This window comes from Spinacia oleracea, chromosome 3, assembly GCF_020520425.1.
Source record: "Spinacia oleracea cultivar Varoflay chromosome 3, BTI_SOV_V1, whole genome shotgun sequence".
Taxonomy (NCBI): Eukaryota; Viridiplantae; Streptophyta; class Magnoliopsida; order Caryophyllales; family Amaranthaceae; genus Spinacia; species Spinacia oleracea.
In genome coordinates, this window is record NC_079489.1 from 157,575,527 (window position 1) to 157,599,727 (window position 24,201).

Sequence of the window (24,201 nt, forward strand, 5' to 3'; positions counted from 1 at the left end):
AAAATCAAGTGGGGTCAAGGACCCCACTGAGGACACCGTGGCTCCGCCACTGACCCCTTAGTTCACACTCTACTCTCTCCCAACAAACCAAGGACAAAACCGTAAATATTATCAGAACAATAATGCAACATGGAGCCCTCCCTCCATCTCTTTTTATTTGTCTCATTTATCCTTTTTTTATATCTATGAAGATACTCCAAGAAACAAAAATACTGATAGGAATTACTACCTTCGTTCCATAATGATGTTCCATTTTCTTTTTTCACGTTTGTCAACGCACGTTTTGTATCGTGTTTATCTATAGTTACATAATATTAAAAATTATAATTTTTTGATATTCTTAAAGTGTTCATGGAGACGAATCAAACAAGATCCGACATGAATATGAATATGTTTTTTCTTGTATATTGTACATAATATAGAAGATTCTCTTCTGTTGTGATTAGTATCAAAAACCTCAATTGGAACATAATTGTGGAACAGATGGAGTATAACTTTACTCTAACGTAAAATACGTTTGGTTTTACCACGCAAAATATTTACTCTCACGTAAATATGTTGGTTTTACTATCCACTTTTATCTTTTATATTTCCACACAACACAATTTTAATAAAACATACTTTATCCGTTTGGTTTAATTCGCAATGTTGGTTATTTTCATGCAGGTCAATACACAACTTTGATCATTAACATATTTAATTCTCTTTAAACAAAAATTATAAAAAGATATATATATATATATATATATATATATATATATATATATATATATATATATATATATATTGAGATGAATTTAATAAGATTCTACTTGACTATATTTTATCATAAATATAAATTATTAATAATAGTCGAATTAAAATATACTCCCTCCGTCTCTTTTTGTTCTTTACATTTTCCTTTTTGGGTGTCCCAAAATGTTCTTTACATTTCCTTTTATATTATCACATAAATGATTCAATATTCTATCAAAATTTGTGTCAAATTATTATATTAACCAATTAAATCAATTGGGTCATTTAATCCATCACACATTTCCATAGGGACATTAATTTTTTCTCATTTTTCCAATATCAGAATTTTGATAAGAGTGAAAACATTATAAATAAACGTAATTTTTCTCGTTTACATAGAAAATTTAGAAGAATCTCAATGCACATTTATTTATCGTTAAAACGCGTGCAAAATACCAAATGTAAAAAACAAAAAGAGTCGGAGGGAGTAAATAGTATAAAAATTTCAAATTGAGAGTTAAAAAAAACGGATAAATTATTTAGTGGTGGAAAAAATAATATAGGATGGAGGGAGTATTAATGTAGCAATATTGACCGCCTTTTCCTTTTGCATTAGTTTCATCCCACAAAAAAATTAAAAACACAATGACCATTCTCATAACTGCTTTACTCTCTCTCCTATTCTTCTCATCAGCCACCGCCCAAGCACCGCCGTCACCACCACCACAACTGACTGTCCAAGCCCAAGAATTCTTAGATGCGCACAACCAAGCCAGAGCCCAAGTAGGAGTCGGGCCTTTAAAATGGAGCCCGATTCTAGCAAACGCGTCGGCCCGTTTAGTGATGTACCAAAGAGTGAAGAACAACTGCCAGTTCGCGGATCTGAGCAGTAACAAGATCAAGTATGGGGCCAATCAACTATGGGCCCAAGGCGGGTCACCGGTGGGCCCGAAAACGGTGGTGGATGCTTGGGTGGCGGAGAAGAAATACTACCACCACGAGAATAACTCGTGTGAGACGAACCGACAGTGTGGGGTGTACACGCAGATAGTGTGGAAGAAGTCGGTGGAATTGGGGTGTTCTCAAACTAGTTGTGTTAAAAATGGGACGAGTTTGATTGTTTGTTTTTATAATCCACCTGGAAATATTGTTGGTGAAAGCCCTTACTAGGAAGTATTATATGTGTAACAACATAATTTCATGTTTGTGGCAATATTGTACTAATGTTTTTGTAAAATGATGAAGAACTTTAATAAAAAGGTATGTTATTTTGAGTTGGAGTGTAAAATTAAGCAAATGGGGTGTAAAATATTATTGTGGTAAAAGTTTTGTATTTTCAACTATGCTAAGGTATTTTTATAGAATTATAGCGTAGGTAAGGAAAATAATTATTGTACCGAGTAATATCTTATGAGATTGTCTTATGTTTACAAACGTTGGTATCAGCAATTTAAAACATTAATGTATGATCACAAAATGTAACTATTAGAATAGAAATTATAACATTTAATTAAAATGTATAACTATTTGATAAATTAATTAATATATAATTAATACTCCATCCGAATCTAAATGTTTTTCCCATTTTTCTTTGGCACACATGCCATTGCACATTTTACATACTCCGTAGTAAATATCTCTAGTTACATGTTATTAAATATTATAAAATTTTCATATTGTTAAAGTACTCGTTGAGACGAATCAAACAAAACCACACATGACTATTTTTTTCTTATATATTGAACGTAATTCATAAGATTCTCTTCCATTGTAAATAGTGTCAAGATTCTAATGGGAAAAACATTTAGATTCGGAGGGAGTAGAACATAACTCTTTGATCCCAATACTTAACTATTTGATTAAAAAATACGCCTATTCGATACTATGTACTTCGTATAACTAAAACAACTTCGGATAAATTTAAAATCTTAGATAATATATATTCATGAAAATATATGAAAATCAGATGAATAGAAGGATTACAAGGAAGTGTCAGTTTTCAAATCCAAGTGTAGTCTCATACTTCCATATAGCATGGAGGATTGGAGGCACTCTATTTCATTAATTTGTCCGGCTTGTAAATTATCTAGTATGATGATATAATATATATAGTTAATCTAAGTCAAATTCAGTTAGTGTATGTTGATGTTGAATCTCAATTATGGTGAATTCCTTTTGTATTTTTAGAAGAGGTTTGTATTCCTCTCTATAAACTGTCCTATGGCATGTCTTGAAATTTTGTTTTATCACTTAATTTTTTTCCCAAAGTAATTGGGCTTTAATGTGTACTCATGTCTAGAATTAATTAGGGCCACATAAGTTCTTAAAGGACTAGTTATTTTGGGCCTTATTAGTGGACCGGCCTGGTTAATTGATAGGGCAACCCAATGGGATAGTATTAGGGTCAAGTAAAAAGGTCTTCTATTGAACAAATCTCTTATTTCATTAATACGGTCTTTATCGGATATGGTCAATATAAGATCGAAGTGACAATTCAATAATTATTGATATTAAACTAGTTTTGTACTCTGTATTCACTTTTGCTCACATATGACTCTCCAATTTCTCGTTCATTAATTAGCCCGCCTATTATCAATCCGTTATTAACTCGTGAAGTCGTGATCCCATTGACCCACCCAATAAAAACCTCTTTTGAAGGTTATCTACTTATCTTTCATGACCTAACCCGCCAAATAATCAGGTTTACTTACATAGTGATAACTAATAAGGAGGCCGACTCATTAAAGTAGTTATATGATTGTCTATAGCTAGGTCTAGTCTAGTGTGGCCTGGTTAATTTATTTCCTTAGGTGATGTTTGGTTGACATGAAATATCATGGGAAGTATAACTTCCTAGGAATTGGAAGATCTGTAGGATTGTTTGGTTGACAAAAACATAATAAATCACATTTCCTAGGCAGTTCCAATTCATATAAAATGGAAGAAGTTGCTTACCTAGGTTTTCCTACGTAAGTATCACTTATTTCCTAGAAAATGCTTATATATGGGAAAAACTTCTTCCTAAAAAAATCTACTTGCCACGATCAACCAAACGACAACTTAGTTTGGACCAGCTTTTAAATACCCTCACCTTTATAATAAGAGTCTCAAAACACTAACAACCCAAGATAAATAAATGGACTGCCCGTTGGGCTTTGCTCAACGTTTAGATCATGGGCTTACGTATCTTAAATTTGGGTCAATTTCAGAGATCCCCTTGTATTTGGGCCTTACTAGCATATCTAATACTTGTACGAAGTAGAAACTCCCTCTTCCCTTATTTTTGGTTTTGTTCGTTGATTTTGGTTGTGCCATGAAAGTGGTACAATATACCGATAATGTATTGGCCCTGTGAAAGATACGGTTTAGGTTCGAATCCCCCACCTTCCATATGTGACCCCACTTACTCTATACTGGATCCGCCAATGTATCTTATGTTAAGAGTGAAACCGATCGATATTGTATTTCGGCAAGTTGGTTTCAATTGTACCCCGTTGATAAATATTTTGAAAGGCGATTAAGGGTGTGTTCAATTCACCTGATTTTCACTTATTTTTTCTGAACTTATCTTATCTGAACTTATTTGAACTTAACTGAACTTATTAAAACTTATTTTAGTTATAAGTTGTACTTGGCCAACCTTTTTTTTCCTGAACTTATCTTACCTGAACTTAACTGAACTTATCTGAACTTATTTTTCCTGAAATAAGTGGAAATAAGGTGAACAGAACATGACCTAACATATAATGATATAATATAACGTAAATGAACCTTTTAACCGATTGATTTAAGGATGAAATTCAGCTTAGGTTGAACACGGTCAAACCCTCCTACCCAAACTTAGGCTCTGTTTGACTTAAGTGAATTTGATTGAAATTTAGTTTTCTGAACTTATATGAAGTTATCTAAACTTATTTTTACTGAAAGTGACTTATACGCATATTAAGTTGTCTGAAAAAGGTAAATTTTGCTAAACTTTATGAACTTAACCTATCTAAACTTATGTAAATAAGTCTAAATTAGTAAGTTAGAAACAAAAGGACCCTTAATAATGTCATGTAAAACAATTTGTGATCAGTTGTATACAACCAACAATCAGCTTTTGGTGATCATATATGCATTATTATCCAATATTATATATTCCATTTGAAGACAATTAATTGATTTATATGGAGTAACAGACAAAGATGCTACATATTCGTAATCACTTAATTAACATATTTATTAATTGAATTGAATTGAAGGATGAGATATTGAGCACATGTGCAAGTTGGACATGACAAGCTAACTCCAATAAACTAGCCAAGGAATTGAATGCCTTATAATATAGCTAAGCATAATTTGATATTAAATTCCAAAACATAATTTGATATTAAAATATTCCAAAACATAATTTGATATTAAAATATTCCAAAACATAATTTGATATTAAAATATTCCAAATAACCTTATAATGTATGGTCTTAATTTGGAATAAAGACATCTTGGATAGTCGGACTAATCGAGGTAAAGTAGAGGGTGATAAATGAGAAGCAAAGAATTATGGAACGTTCCATTCATTTTTATTATTAAGGGTTCATGTCTATTGTTCAACTACAAACACACACTAACATGCTTTTATTCCCACTAGTTGTAAGGTATAAAAAAAATATTTTGTAGAATTGTTTCGTAAAGACATTGATAAATTTATGGCGAACGCTAGGAAAACAAACTTAAAGCTCGTTTTGCTCGTAATTGATGATATGCTATTATAAATACGTTTACAAGAGGTGTCATCGATATTTTAACATTCCACATGCAACATTAAGCTCTCCAAAATTGTTATTATAGCATTCTACATGGAACATTAGCAGCGTGCTTAGGTCGAAAATGGAAGGGGGAGCATTTTAGAGAAAAGCAAAGATAAAAGGAAGGGTGAAAATAGACATTACACTATTGATAAGAATAAGACAAAATAAATCAACGAAGGAAATTGGGAGTATGTAGGTAATTGTACTATTGGGTGAATAGTAATGAAAGTTCATGGCTTTATAAATGTTAGGATGAACTATTTCATATAAACATGCAGCTATCCCGTTCCATAAAGATATTCCATTTTTCATATTTTCCGTTTTTAAGTATATAAATTTGACTGTTATTGTATTTTACAACCCCAACAACTATTTTTATTGAACAGTCATAAACCTGTTATCCGCTATTCTAACTAGGTGTGAGCGCAACATGTATCCGTTAAATTTTCAGGAACAAGAACATGTTACCTAATGTTTCTTGAAAATGAGAACCGAAACCGAAACATAATAGATACCGGTTCAGAGCACCTGTTACATTTGGGCTTTGATTGTTTTTGTAATTTGGGCTATAATTTTTGTTACGCGTTTAGATTTTCCAAAAAACGACCTTGAATTGTTTTATGCTTCGGGCTAATGTACCATTTTTATTTGGTTCCTGTTCAAGATTCCGCGCTACTTTGGAATCGGCGTTAACAGAGTGTTGGGTACCGTTCAATAAAATTGAGAACAAGAACCAAAACCCACTGCACAAGATTCTCAATTTTGTTACCCATGACGAAAACCTGAACAACATATTCCAGTTCCGGAACCACATGTTCCTTACAGAGTAGTTACATGTTTCGATTTAGATTAAGGGTACCCTGATTTCTTTGTTCACCTAACTTTAGCAGCTACCCGCTACTTAATTAACCCACTAAAAATTACTCTGCCGCTAATTTTACCGAACAGGACCACAATAGTGCAGTACTATAGCTAGTTAGTGGAGGCGTGGAGGTTTAGTGTGGTTTTGCATATTGTCATATGGCCAAAACTTAGTTGAAACTCAAAGCTTTTGCTTTATGCTAATTAATAATGACGCATTATTGCTAATTTTCTGACAATTAGAATAGAAACAGGAATTGAATCACCTTTGAGTACGTTGTTGTTTTCTCCTGCTTCGTGCTAATAATGTGCTAATTGCTTTTCCTACTTTAAAATGATTCAAACGGCAAGTGATTACCACAGAGAATAAAGATCCACCAAGTCACTAACTATTTATACTTTCCTTGATCCCTAATTATTGTGTTAATTATCACCTTAATTGATTAATTAGTGTACTTCCCTCCTCCGACAAAAATAAGTATTTTTTTATAAGGGGATCGATATCAACCATCCTATTTAATTATTGTTTAACGTCTTGGACTGAAATTGAAACCCGTCTATATCAGGGTAAGTGGTATTGGGTCGTGAGCTGGGCTCCAACCACATTTTTTTGGAATAGCACGACAAACCCTTAAAATTGAGTGCAATTAGTCGTAGACGCAAACCTGAACCCATATAGGACATGTGGGCTGGATTTGGGGAATGTCTTTTAAAATTTTAAACAAGGTACAACCCGACACGAAACAAGGGGGCTTGGCGTGGTGTGGGATTGCGCAACTCAGGCATGTACGTAAAAAAGATGACATGACACGAGAACGAAGTCGAGGGTCGGGCTCCTACCGCGTTTTTTTGGAAAAGCATGACAAAAAACACGTTAAATTGAGGGAAACTAGTCTATGGTGAAAAACTTGGCCCAACCCGGTATGGGGATGTGAGTCGGGCTTGGGCCGTGAAAGGGTCGCCTTTTGAAAATTTGGACACGCCCCAACCCGACACGAAACAAGTGGGTTTGGTGTGGTCCGTGTCTGCCCGACACATGAACGGAAAAATCACGGTCGGACACAAGCACGATGTCATGGATCGTGGCCTGGTCTCGGACCGCAATTTTGGAAAAATCAAGACAAAACACGTTAAATTGAGTGAAATTCGATGGCCCGACCAGGCATGGGACACGTGGACGTGGGGTCGAAACTATACCGTCTTTTTAAAAAGTTCGGGTACAATACATCTCGACACGAAACAAGTAGATTTGGCGTAGTCTGGGTCCGTACTGGCACAAGACACGTGGACTTCACAAGAATTAGTATGGCCCGTCCTGGCCCACAACCCTACCCGACCCAGCTAGGTGTAATTGGGACGAAACAACTTTGTCTAATTCACAAGTCAACTTATGCATGGTTACAATACAATCATGATTTTTATTTGGTAGATCAAAGAATATAATTGTGTTAGAATAATAAAAACAGTACTCCACTTTCCCCTATAAGAAAGAAGGGACCATAAGTCCAAGATCTAGTAATGCAACCTTTGTGGAGTAGTAATCAAATAAGATGAGGACCCTATTAAAAGAGTAAAAGCAATATTAATTACTTTGATGCAAAATGATTAATATTTATATGGAATTTATCCTCACTAAATCTACACCTCTACTTTTTAATCGATCACTTTAGGAATTTTCTATTCCTTGGTATTATTTCTGAAATTTGTTTTTACAACTCCTTTTCCTATAAAAGCAATCCCTTTATGCAAAAGTAGTGGAATAATAAAATTCGATCGAATACACTTTTAGTTGTCGTTTCTTATAACCTTAATGTCATGAGTTTGATATTTTATTTGATCAAGACTTCTTCAGTAGAGGGTTTCCTTAATTTGTTAATTTGTTAAGGATGTGTTTGACTGGTAGCGTTTGAGATAGCATATAACGATTTGACCTAGTGACGACTCTATTATGGTAGCGTTGAAACTTTTCTCAAACGTTTAATATATTAGTGTTTAAAGGTAGCGGGTAACGTTTTATTTATTTATAATAAAGTTTTAACAAATGTATATAACTTTTACTCCCTCCATCTCCTTAATACTCGACTTGTTTTGACCGGACACACTTGCCAATGCACAACTTGGACCACCAATTTCTTTAACTACATATTATAAAAAACTTATAAAAATATTAATATTTTGAAAATAAATATTAAGATGAAGGCAACAATATATTATAATTAACATTTATTTTCATATATTAGAAATAAAATAGGGTCAAAGTGAATTATGTGAATAGTGCAAAATGTCAAAACAGGTCGAGTATTAAGGAGATGGAGGGAGTATTTTATTTGTCAATCTCAACTCCTACTTTTACCGGGCAATGACACAATCAACCATTACATTGACAACTAACCGGTATTCGCTACTAATTCAACGATATCCATTATACTGATAGTTACCTGCTACTCAACTGTTAAAAGTTATCCGCTAGCGCTATTTTTGCCGAATAGAGTGTAGGACGATGAAGCTGGAACTTACCGAATATACTTTGTTTTTTCACAAATTCTTATTTACAAGGGTTGTACAATAAATATTGTACATCGGAGTAAAAGTTAATTCAAAGTACTTAAAAGTTAAGTTTATATATGTAAAAGTTATCTATTTTTTAGTGAATTTTTTTTTTCCATTTTAATAAAACTTATTTATTCAAAATCACTGAAAATTATAAAATTATTCATTTAATCCTTTAAAATGTTTATCTATTAACTTTTTTTTTGTTACTAATATAAAAGTTAATCGAAACTAGGTTAAAGTTACAAAAAAATGAGTAAAAGTTATCTTGGTGTACAATAAATTTATTATACACCTTGTGCGCGCAAGACCTTTTGTTGTTTTTTTTGCACTATCCATATTAATTTTTACACTTACTATTTCTCACTCTCAGTATAAAAAAATAAATTATTTAATTAATTTTCATACGGAATAGGGTCTATTTCCCCCCTAATATAAAATATGAAATTCATTAGTTAAAAATTAAAATGTAACATACGTAGTATATGGTGCCGACCAAATTATCAATAGAAATAATAGTGAATTTTGGGTACCATGAATGTGGGAAATTAGGATTTTCTACATAAAATAAATAAAAAAGTCAACGGGAGCAAACTAATAGAGTAATAGTACCCGAACGTGGGAGCCAGTTGAGCAGAAGGGTCCATGTTGTACATGATTACCGACTATTTTTTCAGTCTCTTTTTATTCTTTACGTATTTTATTTGAACAGAAGTATTATTTTTATGTTTAGTACGGAGTAATTTTCTTTTACTTCGTATCTGGTACGGAGTAACGTAAATGTCCATAATATTTTGTCAAAATTCGTCTTAAAAGATTATTTATTATCAATTAAATTTACTGGGGAATTAAATTTTTCATTTGAGAATTAAATCCGTCTCACTTTCTCAATGTTAGATTTTTTTAAAAAAAAGTGAAAATATTATTAATAAACGTAATTTGTATTGTTTAAATAAAAAAAACAAAAAAAATTGTATGCATATTAATTATTTGTTAAATCGACCGCGTGCATGATAACAACCGTAAAGATTAAAATGGAACGAATTGAGTACGTTGTTAAATTTTGGTTTTATTTGAGTGCAGGTGTGCATGATCAATATTTAATATTGGAGTTGTATTTTTGGAAACGGGCCAAAACGATAAATAGGGCAAACAAAAAGTATCGACGAAATACTCTATTTTGTGGATAATTTTGTTTTCTTTTTCCATGCAACTATGCAACAGTCTTAACTTCGTATTATCTTCTTTTATATGTTGAAGTACTATGTTTTGTACAATTTTTTGTATATATTAATTGACTAATATATATAGCCACTAGGGAGAAATTGGGAAAGGGCGGCTAATGGATTGGTCGTTGTATATCTGTATATTGCATAACAATATTGGAAATATGAAACATTATTGTAGTAATTTGGATTATTGCAATAATGCAATTAGATGTAAGCTAACTCCTAAAAACTAAATCAAAGATTATAAATGTTGTTGGAACAAATTATTGCGAGGAATTTTGGATATTTGAATTGGAATCTACTCCTAAAATTAAAATTACGCGTTGATTGGTTTGTAATTAAATAAATTCTTATTTACAAGGGGTGTACAGTAAAAGTTAACTTAAAATGCTTAAAAGTTAAGATTATGTATGTAAAAGTTATCTATTTTTAATGATAATTTTTTTTTTTATTTTAGTAAAACTTATTTCTTCAAAATAACTAATAATTTATAAAATTAATCATCTAACCCTTTAAAATGTTTATCTATCAACTTTTTTTTTTACTAATATAAAGTTAATCAAAACTAGGTTAATTTTTTTTTAAAAAAAGGGTAAAAGTTATCTTGTTGTACAATAAATTTATGATACACCTTGTGCGCGCAAGACCTTTTGTTGGCTTGAAGGTTACATATTACCAGTTTTATATTTCTTTCGTTTCACTATAGATGTATCATATTGAATTTATGCACTATAATTATATTAACTTTGACCATCAATTTCTTTAATTATGTATTAGTAAAAAAAATTAGATATTTGAATATAAATACATTGAGATTAATCAAACAACAATCAGAAAATACAAAATTTGTCAGTACATATATATCAATGATGAACGTGGTAAAAGTTAGCAAATAAATAATGTGAAAAGTCAAATTGATCCACCTATTGTGAAACAGAGAGGATGTATATATCTACACTATATAGTGGCAAAGCTAAATTAGATCATGGATGTTCCATTAACACCTCAAATAATAACAAAAACATACTACTAAGGGTCTATCTTGTTCGACTTATTTTGACTTACTTCAGGCAAAATACGTTCAAATAAGTTCAGTTAAGTTCAGATAATATAAGTTCAACAAAAATAAGTTGTTTTTTTTGACATTTTCACATACAAATAAGTTTATTTTAGACAAAATAAGTTTTTTTTCCAGATAAAATGAGTTCAGTTAAGTTCAGATAAGTTCAGATAATATAAATTCAGCCAAAATAAGTCCAATAGAACGGAGCCTAAAAACTTGTTATTCTTGACCGTTTTACCCCAAATGTAAAATTTTGGCTCCGTCACTAAACATAGTGCATAGTGCATAGTTGTGGTGGATTTAGCAAATCAAGAAGTAGAATGATATAGTCAGAGATAATTAAATTAAATATGTCGTAGAAAACGGTAGTTAGAACTCAGAGAAGATGGAGAGGTCAGATTGCATGGCGGACAATGGAGCATTGCAACCAACCACCGACAATTGTGGTGGGGCTACTGGCGGAACTGGTGGTGGAATTGGTGGTGGAATTGGTGGCCAGAAAAGGCGTGGGTAACTGTTACATACACCCATCTGGCCATCTTGGCTCTCTTGGGTTTTAATGGATTTGTCCCCTATTTATTTCAACCCCATATTTAATTTAAACTCTACTAAACGGGCCATAAGTTGTTTATTCCATAGCAAACTCTTCTCATCAATGTAATTTTTATTTCAAATTATTACAAAATTAAATTAAATATGGAGTAATTTTTTTTTTTTTTTTTTTTTCTAATTTTGAGGTGCGAATGAGCCACAAATGTAATACAAATTACAAATAAGGTTGGGAGGATTTAAGTTTATTATGTTTGGAGTACGAATTTTAAGATGTATCGTTATTTAGCATACTACAAAATATATGTATGTACATTTGGGTTTACCTAGCTAGAGAGTAAGTCGGTGTACGTTGGAGAGTAATTGGATATACCAAACCAAACAAGACTTGACCTAATGGTAAAGGGTTGAGGTTATGGGATCAAATCTCATTAGGGGCTCGTTGGAGGTGATGATTTCCCCTATAATCCTCCTTACTTCCAATGAGTCTGACCTGCAAAGCTGACTGAAAATACCAGTGCAGTAGGATTTTTCATCTTACCTTCAAAAAAAAAATGGATATGCCAATGGTAAATTCATGTTCTTTATTAATTTACTACGTATTTCATAATTCAAACGTCAAATTTTCCTTCGTGCAGATCATTAAGGGTTGGATATGCCACTTAAAGACTACTAATACATACGACCGCTTAATGGACCTAATTAATAAGGTATTGACTTAGTGGTTAACATTGAGAATCTACGCTTGACTGCTGAGCCACTCTCAGACATTTCACAACTGATGGCCGGGCTCAACCCTATTACCTTCAAGTCAAAAGCTGAGTTCTACACCAACTCTCTCAACTTGTATTAGTAACGTATAATAGATTAATATATAGATAAAAGAATAGAAGAATAAAATTATCCAATACTCCTTCCGTCTTAATTATATACTTAAGGAAAACAATCATTATCTATGTTTTTTTTTTTTTTTTGACGGGATGTTACAAATGATATCATCATGCATCTAAAGACATAAAGATGACATGTCCCATTATTTCATTTTGTTATTTTGTTACATTTTGTTATTTTGTTATATTTTGCTATATTTTGTATAACAAAACAAATAGTGTTGACAAAGTATTCCCTATATCACATTCACATGCTACTACTATGATTTAGATGAGGGGTCAAATAATGTAATATGGACGAAAGGGTCATATACTCATATAATTTTGATAGAATATGGCCTACATAGAATATGTGTTAGGGGTTTTGGATTGGACATGAGAGCTTTCTATTCCTCCCCACCCTGAAACTGAAAAGATAGGGAGAAAATACCATGTTTTATTTTGGTTTTATCTCAAGTGGGGACAACTATTTCAACTCAATTCTCAAACATCGATATCCATGACCATTGTCAATTTAGTTCAAACGAGTTCAAATACTTTTGGATGATAAGGGTATTTCTACTCACCTGATTTTCACATTTTTCTTCTTTTAAAATATAAACATTACTTCATCTATTCCGTAATACTCGTAACGTCTTGACTTGACACGTTTGTTAATGCACAACTTTGACTATTAATATCTTTAATTATATATTATAAAACCTTATAAAATATTAATATTTTGAAAATATATATCAAGATAAAGCCAACAATATATTATATGATAACACTTGTTTTCATATACTATATATAAATAAAATAGGGTCAAAGTGAATTATGTGAATAGTGCAAAAAGTCAAACCGTTGCGAGTATTCCGAGACGGAGGGAGTAACTGAACTTTTCTGAATTTATTTAAATGTAATTTGTATTTGGGTAAAACTTAATTATTTTCTCTAAACTTATCTGAACTTTTTCCCTTTTTTTGAAATAAGTAGAACTAAGGTTAACAGAACATGACCTAAGTACTGTCAAGGCAAGCATGCTTAATGAGTACGGAGTACTGCGCATGCTTGATTTGACAATATATGTTTTTTTACCAATATATAATAATATCTCTTTCGTTCCGTAAATATCGCACCATTTTCTTTTTTACACTATTGTCACTACAACTTTGGTCATTTTTTGTGATTCATACGTGAGAAAACTGTAGTCATGTAGGGTCATGTTAGATTCGTATCGATATATATATATATATATATATTCTAACAATTTTTTTTATAATTTGTACTTACACAGGATTTGAGATATAAACAATCAAAGTAATGTGTAAGATGAGTGAAAGTCAACCATTATACGATGATTATGAAACGGAGGAAGTATATGTATTTCGTAAATATTACTCTACTCCAGTACTCCTTTCATCTAGTTTTAGTACGTTTACATCTTTAAGAGATATTTTAGTGTTTGATTGCCAAATATCTTTCAACTCTAAATTGTTTCGTAGCACAATAATTTAGTCTAAGTATTGTTGACTCATTCTAAGTAACCTTCATCAAGTTACTCAATTCTTTCTGATGCATAATATATTCATACTCCATTGTTGATATTATGTTGTTAATGTTAGTCGATACATTTTGCAAATTAAACACGAAGTATTGATCAAGCAAAAGGTCTTGCGCGCACAAGGTGTACAATAAATTTATTGTACACCAAGATAACTTTTATGAAGTTTTTTTGTAACTTTAACCTATTTTTTTGTAACTTTAATATTATAAAATTAAAAAGTTGATAGATAAATATTTTAAAGGGTTAAATGATTAATTTATACATTATTAGTGATTTTGAAGAAATAAATTTTATTCAAATGAAAAAATTTATCATTAAAAAATAGATAACTTTTACATATATAAATGTAACTTTTAAGCATTTTGAGTCAACTTTTACTCCGGTGTACAATATTTATTGTACACCCATTATAAATAAGAATTTGTGTTGATCAAGATCAGCCTGTTTAGTGACATCACAAAATAGGTAAGAATTTGTATCTTTAACGACAACCTAATTACGACGGGTTAAAAATTTCGTCACGAAAGTCTTTTGTAACGGGGCTAACAACCAAACAAAGACGGGAACAACCGGCACAAATGTCTTTATGATGGGTTAACGACGGGATTTTCCATTAACGACGGCCCATTTTTATGACGGGTTTGCGACAGGAAATCCCGTCATTAATCAACGATTATTGGACTTTCGCGACGGGATTTCCCGTCGTTAATTGTACAATTTCTTGTAGTGTTACACTACACCAATTTTTTCCCTTAAAATAATCATATAATAACAAAGATTATACAAAAGTACTCCTATTAAATTTATCTATAAAGACCCATAATAATAATTATTATTTATTATAATATTACAAAGTCAGAAGATATGGGAGAGTATATGTCATTAAGTGAATTTGTTGAAACCCACATATATATTGTCCACATGCATGTGACTGATGCATGTGAATTATTTCACAATGAAAAATAAATAAATTAAGAACAAAGAATATAATCACTTTATAAAAGAGTTACTTCTTCTTCCCTTAAAAAAAAAAAAAAAAGTTAGTACTTCTACTCACCAAAAACTCGAACGTTAATGTGTTTTTTTTTGTAAGATAAACTGTCTTATTAGACTAAAACTGTATAAGATTAACTTAACATGCATGTATTAGCTTGCTAAACAATCTGAGGAAGGGGGTGGAGAACCTGATTCAATTTCACCCCCAAAAGAGTTTATATAGTACTGTCTAGATAGATGCGGAAAAATCCAAAATCTAGATAACCCTAGATTTCCGTGTTGGGCGTTGCAATAAGGAGCTTAACCGATTCAAGGCATATTCTAACAAGTTAAATCAAATCTTATTTGACAACCTTCATTTATCAAATCATCCATAAACATTACACCTATAACTTTACCAACTAAGCTAATTAACATCTAACCATCCACTTACATCGCGCAATTAACCATAATAACAATATACTACAAGAATTTGTATCTTTAATGACAACCTAATAACGACGGGTCAAAAATCCCGCCGCAAAATCCTTTTGCGACAGAGATAACAACCAAACAAAGACGGGAACAACCGTCGCAAATGTCTTTTACGTCGGGAATAACCGTCGCAAATGTTTTTTACGACGCGAACAACCGTCACAAATGTCTTTTACGACGGGTTAACGACGAGATTTTTCATTAACGACGGGCCCCTTTTATGACGAGTTCGCGACAGAGAAACCCGTCGTTAATCAACGATTATTGTCTTTAACGACGGGATTTTCCGTTATTAATGATACAATTTCTTCACTACAAGAATTTGTATCTTTAACGACAACCTAATTACGACGGGTAAAAAACTCCGCCGCAAAAGCCTTTTGTGCCGGGGCTAACAACCAAACAAAGACGGGAATAACCGTCGCAAATGCCTTTTATGACGGGTTAACGATGAAATTTTCCACTAACGACGGCCCCCTTTTCATGACGGGTTCGCGACAGGAAATCCCGTCATTAATCAACCATTATTAGCTTTTAGCGACGGAATTTCCCATCGTTAATGGTACAACTTTTTGTAGTGGTTCCAGTGATAATAATAATGGAGAATATACAATAATAATCTTGTACTAGCAAAGAAAGGTGGGAGGAAAGAAGGGGGATATCACATACATGATACATTTGACTTTCCAGATTGGAAGTTGTATTAAACAATTTTTTTTTATTATTAAAATAAGGGTTATTAGAAGTGTATTAAAAAGAATATTAAAAAATTTAAAAGGAGGCAATTCCACTTTTTCGATTGATTTAAAGACACGAGAGGTTCACCCTTAACACCTAGTCACATCATTTGCTAACCCAAACTCATTACTTAATACTTCCAATCCCCCTTCTTTGTTTTCTCTCTATTATCCCACCATCAACAATTTACTTCCTCATTTCTCTTAACACTCTCATTTTTCCAAACAATTTTAATAAAATTCTGCTCGACCCACCTTTTGATCAGGTCTACATTTTAATTTATGTTGTTCGTCTTTCATTTTTAATGCTCGTTTCGTTCTACTTTTTGTGTTCATTCATCTAATATACGTATTTCTTCGATTTTCGATTTGATTTTACAATCTGATTTTGGTCCACCCTTACTCTCAAGATTATTACGACGTAGAAATACGTTAATAAAAACCCTTCAAATTATGTAAATTTAAGCTCCTTTTCTCTATCCGATCTCAAACAAAAAAAAACCAAAAAAAACTGTTATGATTATGTCTATCTAGCTTGTTTTAAGTCCGTTTTCTTTTTATTTTCATTGTTGTTCGAGGTGGCTATTATTCATACAAAGCCTTAGAAACCAACTTAAAAAAAACCATCAAATTATGTAAGTCTAAATTCAACAATTTTTCTCATTTTCCTTTATCCCAACAAAGAAAAAAAAAACTTTAGTTATTTAAGCAAAAAAACAAAAAAAAAACCAAAAAAAGAGAGTTATGAACCCAGTGCCAGAGCCACCGGCGGAAGTGGCGGTGTCGGTGCCTCCGACACCGGAGGGAACACCGGCGCCTCTGTTCCCGAGTCGACGAGTTGACTCACTATCGTACGAAAGATCATCGATGCCAAGGTGCAACTGCTTTCCGGATGGCCCGTTTGGGCTCGGGTCGGGTCCTGCCTGCTTCACTGACTTCAAAGCTCCTGATGTCACCCTCACCCGAAAGGTAAACTGACTGACTAAACTCCCATATATGGTCCCCATTTTAACGGCTTCAATTCTCTTTCATTAATTATTTTTTGGAAATTTTTTGTAGTTTATTTAATTAATTAATTAATTAATTTAAGAATTTATCGTAGTAGTAATTGCTTGCATTTTTGTTTTTGGGGTCAAAGTTGCTTAAATTTATTTTGTTGGAATTTTTAGTAATTTTGTCAAACAAGAAGTCCAACACCAAGAAAATCATTTAGGTTAGCAAATTGCAATGTTCTTATATATATATATATATATATATATATATATATATATATATATATATATATATATATAATAGTCTAGCTAGCTAATTAAAAGAATTACTCTAACTATTTTGAGTACTATATATATAATTATCTTAGAGTGCGTTCTATTCATTATGCTTTTTATTAAAATTCTTTATAGTCATAAATTGTACTATTTGAATAACTTTTATTTTCTCGTATTTACGTATTTTCGTTTCTAAAATATTCAAATTAAAGTGAAAATAAGCTGAACAGAAAATGACATTAGTCGTAACAAAAACAAATAATTCAGCTAAAAATTATATAGATAGTAAATCAATAATGTTACACAACTAGAAGATGACTTGATAACAAACTATTTTAAATTTTACATTATTTCTTTTGTCGAGTACACTCTATCTTGAAATAATGTAGTCGTAATTAGATGCATGAGTCACCAATTTGAATAAGACAGAAAAAATTGTTCTTTATTCACAATTTAAAATTAATAAATTTAGGCACTTTTTTTGTTTAAACTTAAAGTTTTATTATATTTTAATAAGATAAGATTGTATCACGATTAAGAAAGTTGCATGACGGTTTAATATCATTTTAATAGTACAATATTCTTCTCAATTGTCACAACTCGATCACAAGCTAAGGAGTACGGAGTATATGCAAAATGCAATAGGGTAGTAAGAAAAGAAAGTAAAAAGTGATACCCTCTCATTTCTTAATGTTCTTTCGATTTAGAATCTTGCAATTATTTAAAATTTGGGAAAATCTATTAAATTATGTCAGATATATATAAAATAAATATAATTACGTATGGTCTCACTGGGTCAATGAGTGTTTTAAGAAAATCATATTTTTTAAATATATTTTTACTAATTAAAGATAATAATAATTAATGATGTGCATTTAAAAATATACACCGTCAAAACATGAAGATCAGTAAAAGTACAGAGGTCTCTTTTTGTTCTTCCTGTTTGAAATCTTTTTGTCAGTAAAAAAAAAAAAATCAAAACAGGAAGAATAAATAGAGACACATGGATTATCACCTTTTTTCCTTTTAATTATTTTGATGTAGATAATATTTTTTGTTTTGTTGTTGTCATGTTGATTACTAGTGGTAAAGAAAAGAAAGTGGTAAGAACAATTTTTTTTGGAATTGTGCCTGTTATGTTATAGTGACAACAGTGTTATGTCCTTGTTTTAATTACAATTTGGTCATCTTTGACATCAGATTCAAGAGTTCCAATAATTTAACTAAAGTATCGTCACCCGATTTTTTCGGGTTGTGTATCAAAAAGGGACGGAGGGAGTAGCTATCGCATGAACTCTGAATTATTTATATAAGGAGAAATTTAAAGGATAAATAAATATATAGTACGGTGATAAAGACCCCCAATAATAATTCTAAATATAGTACGGAATAGTGGGAATATGACAGAATGTTCGTCCTATATAAAAGGATAATACTACAATATAAATTGTCAAAAATACCGACGTACGTAGTACTTCCTCCGTTTCACAATAGATGCATCGTTTTTCATTTGCGCACTATTTATCAATCAACTTTGACAATCATTTTTTCACTGTTGTGTAAGAAAAAATAAAGTCAAGTGAGATCTTGTTAAATTCGTATTAATGCAAGGATTCCAAATATCAACTTTTTATAATTTTTATTTATACGCATTTAGAGATATTAATGTTCAAAGAAGCGTATTGACATACGTGCAAATAGAAATAATGCATCCTTTGTGAAACGGAAGAAGTATTTATTTACAATAGAAAGGGCGCGTTAATTAATCAAACATACTGATTGAGTTTCTACATTTATCGTTCTATTGTGGGTGTGTTTGGTTATGAGAGGTTTGGAGAAAACAGAGCTTTTGAGGTGAATTAAAAATTTGACCATATTTTAAACATTTAACTAGGTTTTGGGCCCGGGCGATGCCCCCGGTTACCACATTAATGACATTCACATTTACTTATATATATATATTTTTGTAATGATAACATGAACACATGTAATAGTTTAGTGGTAAAGGCTTTATTGTTTAACATAAGGTCAAGGGTTCAAACCTTATGCAAATCATGTTTGATATTTTTTTTAAAATGTATATGAAAATTACATTGAGCAAACCAGCCATAAGAAGAGCGCCACGTGTCACATAAACTTTCTTTTAAACGCCTTTTAATATATAGTATAGATGGGAGTTTTTTTTGGTTAGGAGAGGTTTGGAAGAGTGTTTTAAGATAAAAAAAAAAGCTCAATATATGAGCTTTTTGCATTAGAGGATTGAAGAAATAAGCGTAAAACGACAAATTCGATCTAATATTGTACTCTCTGCATACTTTAATGACGAATGTCCTTTCCTTAATCGGCCGTACTTTAATAATGGATTCATTAACTACTCCAATAGCTAGTTAATTCATATTACTAATTTCCAAACATGACTTTTAATTTACTGAGGGTCAAGAAAATTTGGATCCATATTAGTCGTAATATTCATTTAAGCTAACGTAATGTTGTTGTATTTTTCCCTTTTTTTCTTTTGGTAATGGGATAATTTATTTAAGGACTTTTTAAGTAGCGTGACGTAACGTGGCTACATGTACATGCAACTTTATGGCGGCTTTCTAGGGTTCATAAAACTAATTTAAAGTACTTTGTACTCTAAATTATTGAGAGAAAAAGAAAATAAAATAAAAAACAAAATAAATAATTTTGAAGTAAACCAATGTGTGGCACATGCAACCCATTACTGCTAAAGATATGCATGATCAATTGATCACATACATCATGATTCATGAAGTTTCATTGTAGCTTCTCCAGTCAGGCTTCATTTTCTCACTTTAATCTGGTTTGATTTTTCTAGAATCTTGTACGATTTGTGTTGTATGGTTTTTTTAATTTCTGGTTTGGTCTGATTTTTTTTGATTTTATTATGGTAATTTTTCTAGTGTCTGGTTTGGTTTGAGCTGGTCTGAATTTTTTGATCTCGTCTTAATATTTTTTGTGAGTGATTTTTGCTTTTAGTCTATTGGTCTGATCTGGTCTGGTGTTGTCTGAAATTTTGTTTTATCTAGTCTCATTTAAGAAAAAGGTAATAAACAATAAGGATAAGGTGAAGAGAATATAACGTTATTCTTGATGTCAATTTTTTTTGTGATTTTAGATGATTATGCATTATTATACTACCTCCGTTCCACAATACACGCAATATTTCTTTTTCCGCGTATTCCAACATGCTTATTTGGACATTAATATCTCTAAATGGATATAAGTAAAAGTTATAAAAAGTTAATATTTGAAATCATGGCATTGATACAAATTTAACAAGATTTCACTTAACTATGTTTTTTTCTTACATAATGGTGAAAGAAAGATTGTCAAGCTTTATTGATGAATAGTGACCACATGAGAAATGATGCATGTATTGTGAAACGGAGGTAGTACTCTGTATAAATTAACCCGCATATCTTACATCAACATTTTTTTTTGTTGGTGCTAAGATCTCACATAAGCCCCCCTCTTATGGGTTCCCTCAAAAAGATATCACATAAGGCCCGTCTTAGACAACTCGGGCCTTGCGTAAGATATTGATTTTTATTTTTCAGTTTTCTGTTGTTTACAAAACTAAAAACCAAAATACGAAACTACATATTCCAGTTTTCTATTGTCAATTTTTCAGAATCAACGTGATTACTATAAATAAGATTAACTTTTCGTTCATTATTCAATCTAAATCATATCACTTACAAAATTAAAAAATATCAAAAACGGGAAACTGTGAGTGATATAATCAACCAGTCCATTAATTTTTTTTTTTTTTTTGGTGTTAGCACCCGGTTCACCCTTAGGGCTAATCCGGTTTCAGGGCGAGTTCTGGGTGGATAGATTCCAGTCCCCTCCCAATTGTTATTGCGGGGGATCGAACACGAGTTCTCCCTACCAAGTTCAGCCACAATCACCACTAAACCAACAGGCAATTGGTAGTCCAGTCCATTAAAATTATGGTGATGACTTTGTAATCTTAACTGTTGATATCTAGTATACATGTAGTACTCGTATATTTTATGTGTTTGCGTAAAAAGGGCTTGAATCTGTTGCTAATTTGTGTAAATTAATTAAAAACAGCTACTAGCAGAGTTCGTAGGCACATTCATCCTAATCTTCGCAGCAACAGCAGGTCCAATCGTAAACCAGAAATACAACGGTGCAGAATCCCTAATAGGAAACGCAGCTTGTGCAGGATTAGCAGTAATGATCATTATCCTTTCAACAGGCCACATTTCAGGAGCTCATTTAAACCCGTCTCTCACAATTGCATTCGCAGCACTTCGACATTTTCCATGGGTTCAAGTTCCTGCTTATATAGCTGCCCAGATTGCGGCCTCTATACTCGCATCGTTGGCACTTAAGGGTGTTTTCCACCCGTACATGTCGGGTGGTGTTACGGTTCCTTCTGTGGGGGTTGGACAGGCGTTTGCGTTGGAGTTTCTGATTACGTTTAATCTTATGTTTGTTGTTACTGCGGTTGCTACAGATACTCGTGCGGTAAGTTTTTCATACTACTGCTGGTACATTTTTGCTTTGCATACATAAGTTTTTCACATTGCATAATTTATCTCTTTATTAATCTAGCTACACTGGTTTGTCATAGGACTACATACTAGCTAGACCTGATCAATATGAGCCCGACCCGATCCGAAATGGACCAAAAAACCTGACATTTTGGGGCCGAAATAGGGGGGTTGGGCACAAAAGACCGGCCCGACATACGAGCTGATTTTTATGTCTCGACCTGGCCCGCCATTTGATCAGGTCTAAGCCCATCCTACTGGTCCTGTCTGACCCAACCCAAAAAACATCGAATTTTGGCAGAATTTTTAGGCCCGCTCTTCGGGCCCAAATTGACCCCTCTCAATTAAAAAAAATTGTAGATGGGCCCGAAAATGGCCCAAAACCCTCTTTTAATGGACCAAAATAGCGGGTTTTGGGTAGAAAAATTGACCCGGAGTATAGTGTGGCCCGACCCCAACATAATGGGCAGAAGCTTTTTGCCATGGTCCAACCCGCCTTTTGATCACGTCTACTACATAATACATACCTTAAGCCTCTGGACTTTTTTTTTTTTTTTTTTTGCGAAATGAGCCACAAGAGCAATGCAAACTACAAATGGGGTGGGGGAATTGAACTTGTGACCTAGAGTACACAAACCCTCAGTCTTAACTAGGCCAAGACATCATTGTTTCTCTAGACACAGCTAGTGGTGAGATGTTATGGCTCATTTCATGTTGCATATAGGAATGTACGAAGTAACTGTGTAAGGCTTCAATCTCTTTGCCTCAAAAAGCATTATCTGAACTTAGACATACTTATCTGAACTTATTTTGTCCGTGCACTGAACTATATCCCTTGTGCAAACACAGTTGAATTTATTGGAACTGGTCTGTAACTTAGTTTTTTATTATCTCTTACAATATTTCTTACAATATTTCTTCTATAATATATATACATTTTTTCCCTTTCTTACTTTCATTAATTCCACTTTCTCTTTCTTGTTTTTCTTATTACTTCTTGCTCCTTTTTTGTTTGATTGGTGACAATGACGATAATCTACGACGATTCATGTTAGCCGATCCCAAATCATTTTGGGACTAAGGCTTTGTTGTTGTTGTTGTTGTTGTTGGTCTGTAACTTAGTCTAATGTTCACATACTCGCATGAGTTTAAGTCTAATGTAAGGAAATCTTATAATTGGTTATGTGTTACATTGTAACAGGTTGGAGAATTAGCAGGTATAGCAGTTGGAGCCACAGTTATGCTCAACATTCTTGTTGCAGGGTAAGTCCATATATCTTGTGTAAACATCAATTTTTCTGTATGAAAAAACAATATACAGATTACAGAAAACTGCATACAGAATAACTAAAAACATGGTTTTCTGAAATTTTGTTAAAACTAAAATATAATTCTGTTTTTGTTTGATTGGTGCATGCAGTCCATCAAGTGGCGCGTCTATGAACCCGGTGAGGACACTCGGGCCAGCAGTCGCGGCAGGGAACTATAAGGCCGTGTGGATATACTTGGTTGCACCGACACTTGGAGCTCTCGGAGGAGCGGCTATCTACAAGCTAGTGCAGCTTCAGGAACACGAGGTTGAGCCACCACGCCCTACGAGAAGCTTTCGTCGTTAGGCTAAAATGGGCTCGGGCTCGGGCTCGGGCTTGGACTCGGGATTCATCATGTGTTAATACTATTAAAGGAAACTTTCAGGAAAAAAATAAGGCATAGACTAATATATGGTGCCATGAAACTTTACATATTTTGTTGAGGCTTTTATATATGTGCTTCTTTGATGTGATTGTGAATTTATATATACTTAGTGTGGCTTGGCTTGTAACTTTGGTGTTTTTATATTTATGACATTATAAGAAAATGATGATATATATGAACTTCTATTATAGTACATGTAGACCTGTCAAACGGGTCGGTCGGGTCGGGTTGTAAAGAATTACTTTCGGGTTCGGGTTGAATCGGGTCGGTC

At 32.5% G+C, this 24,201-nt stretch overlaps 2 protein-coding genes across 2 annotated transcripts; both read left to right on the forward strand.

Annotated features, from left to right (window-relative positions):
• Positions 1-1,315: 1,315 nt before the first annotated feature.
• LOC130470226 (STS14 protein) lies at positions 1,316-2,009 on the forward strand. The gene has a single exon (XM_056839885.1). It carries the CDS (start codon positions 1,381-1,383, stop codon positions 1,903-1,905), a length of 525 nt encoding a protein of 174 aa, XP_056695863.1. The 5' UTR covers positions 1,316-1,380; the 3' UTR covers positions 1,906-2,009.
• Positions 2,010-16,509: 14,500 nt separating this feature from the next.
• On the forward strand, positions 16,510-24,123 carry LOC110787495 (probable aquaporin NIP5-1). The gene is made up of 4 exons (XM_021992121.2): positions 16,510-17,389; positions 21,790-22,209; positions 23,437-23,498; positions 23,656-24,123. The coding sequence occupies exons 1-4, from the start codon at positions 17,165-17,167 to the stop codon at positions 23,849-23,851; spliced, it is 903 nt and encodes a 300-aa protein (XP_021847813.1). The 5' UTR covers positions 16,510-17,164; the 3' UTR covers positions 23,852-24,123.
• Positions 24,124-24,201: the final 78 nt, after the last annotated feature.

What these genes read in the sequence shown, in the direction of transcription:
- LOC110787495 (XM_021992121.2), top strand. Translation starts at nt 17,165, where the DNA reads ATGAACCCAGTGCCAGAGCCACCGGCGGAAGTGGCGGTGTCGGTGCCT. An exon ending in TTGCTACAGATACTCGTGCG is followed by an intron (nt 22,210 to 23,436) that starts GTAAGTTTTTCA and finishes ACATTGTAACAG; the next exon opens with GTTGGAGAATTAGCAGGTAT. An exon ending in CTCAACATTCTTGTTGCAGG is followed by an intron (nt 23,499 to 23,655) that starts GTAAGTCCATAT and finishes TGGTGCATGCAG; the next exon opens with TCCATCAAGTGGCGCGTCTA.
- LOC130470226 (XM_056839885.1), top strand. Translation starts at nt 1,381, where the DNA reads ATGACCATTCTCATAACTGCTTTACTCTCTCTCCTATTCTTCTCATCA.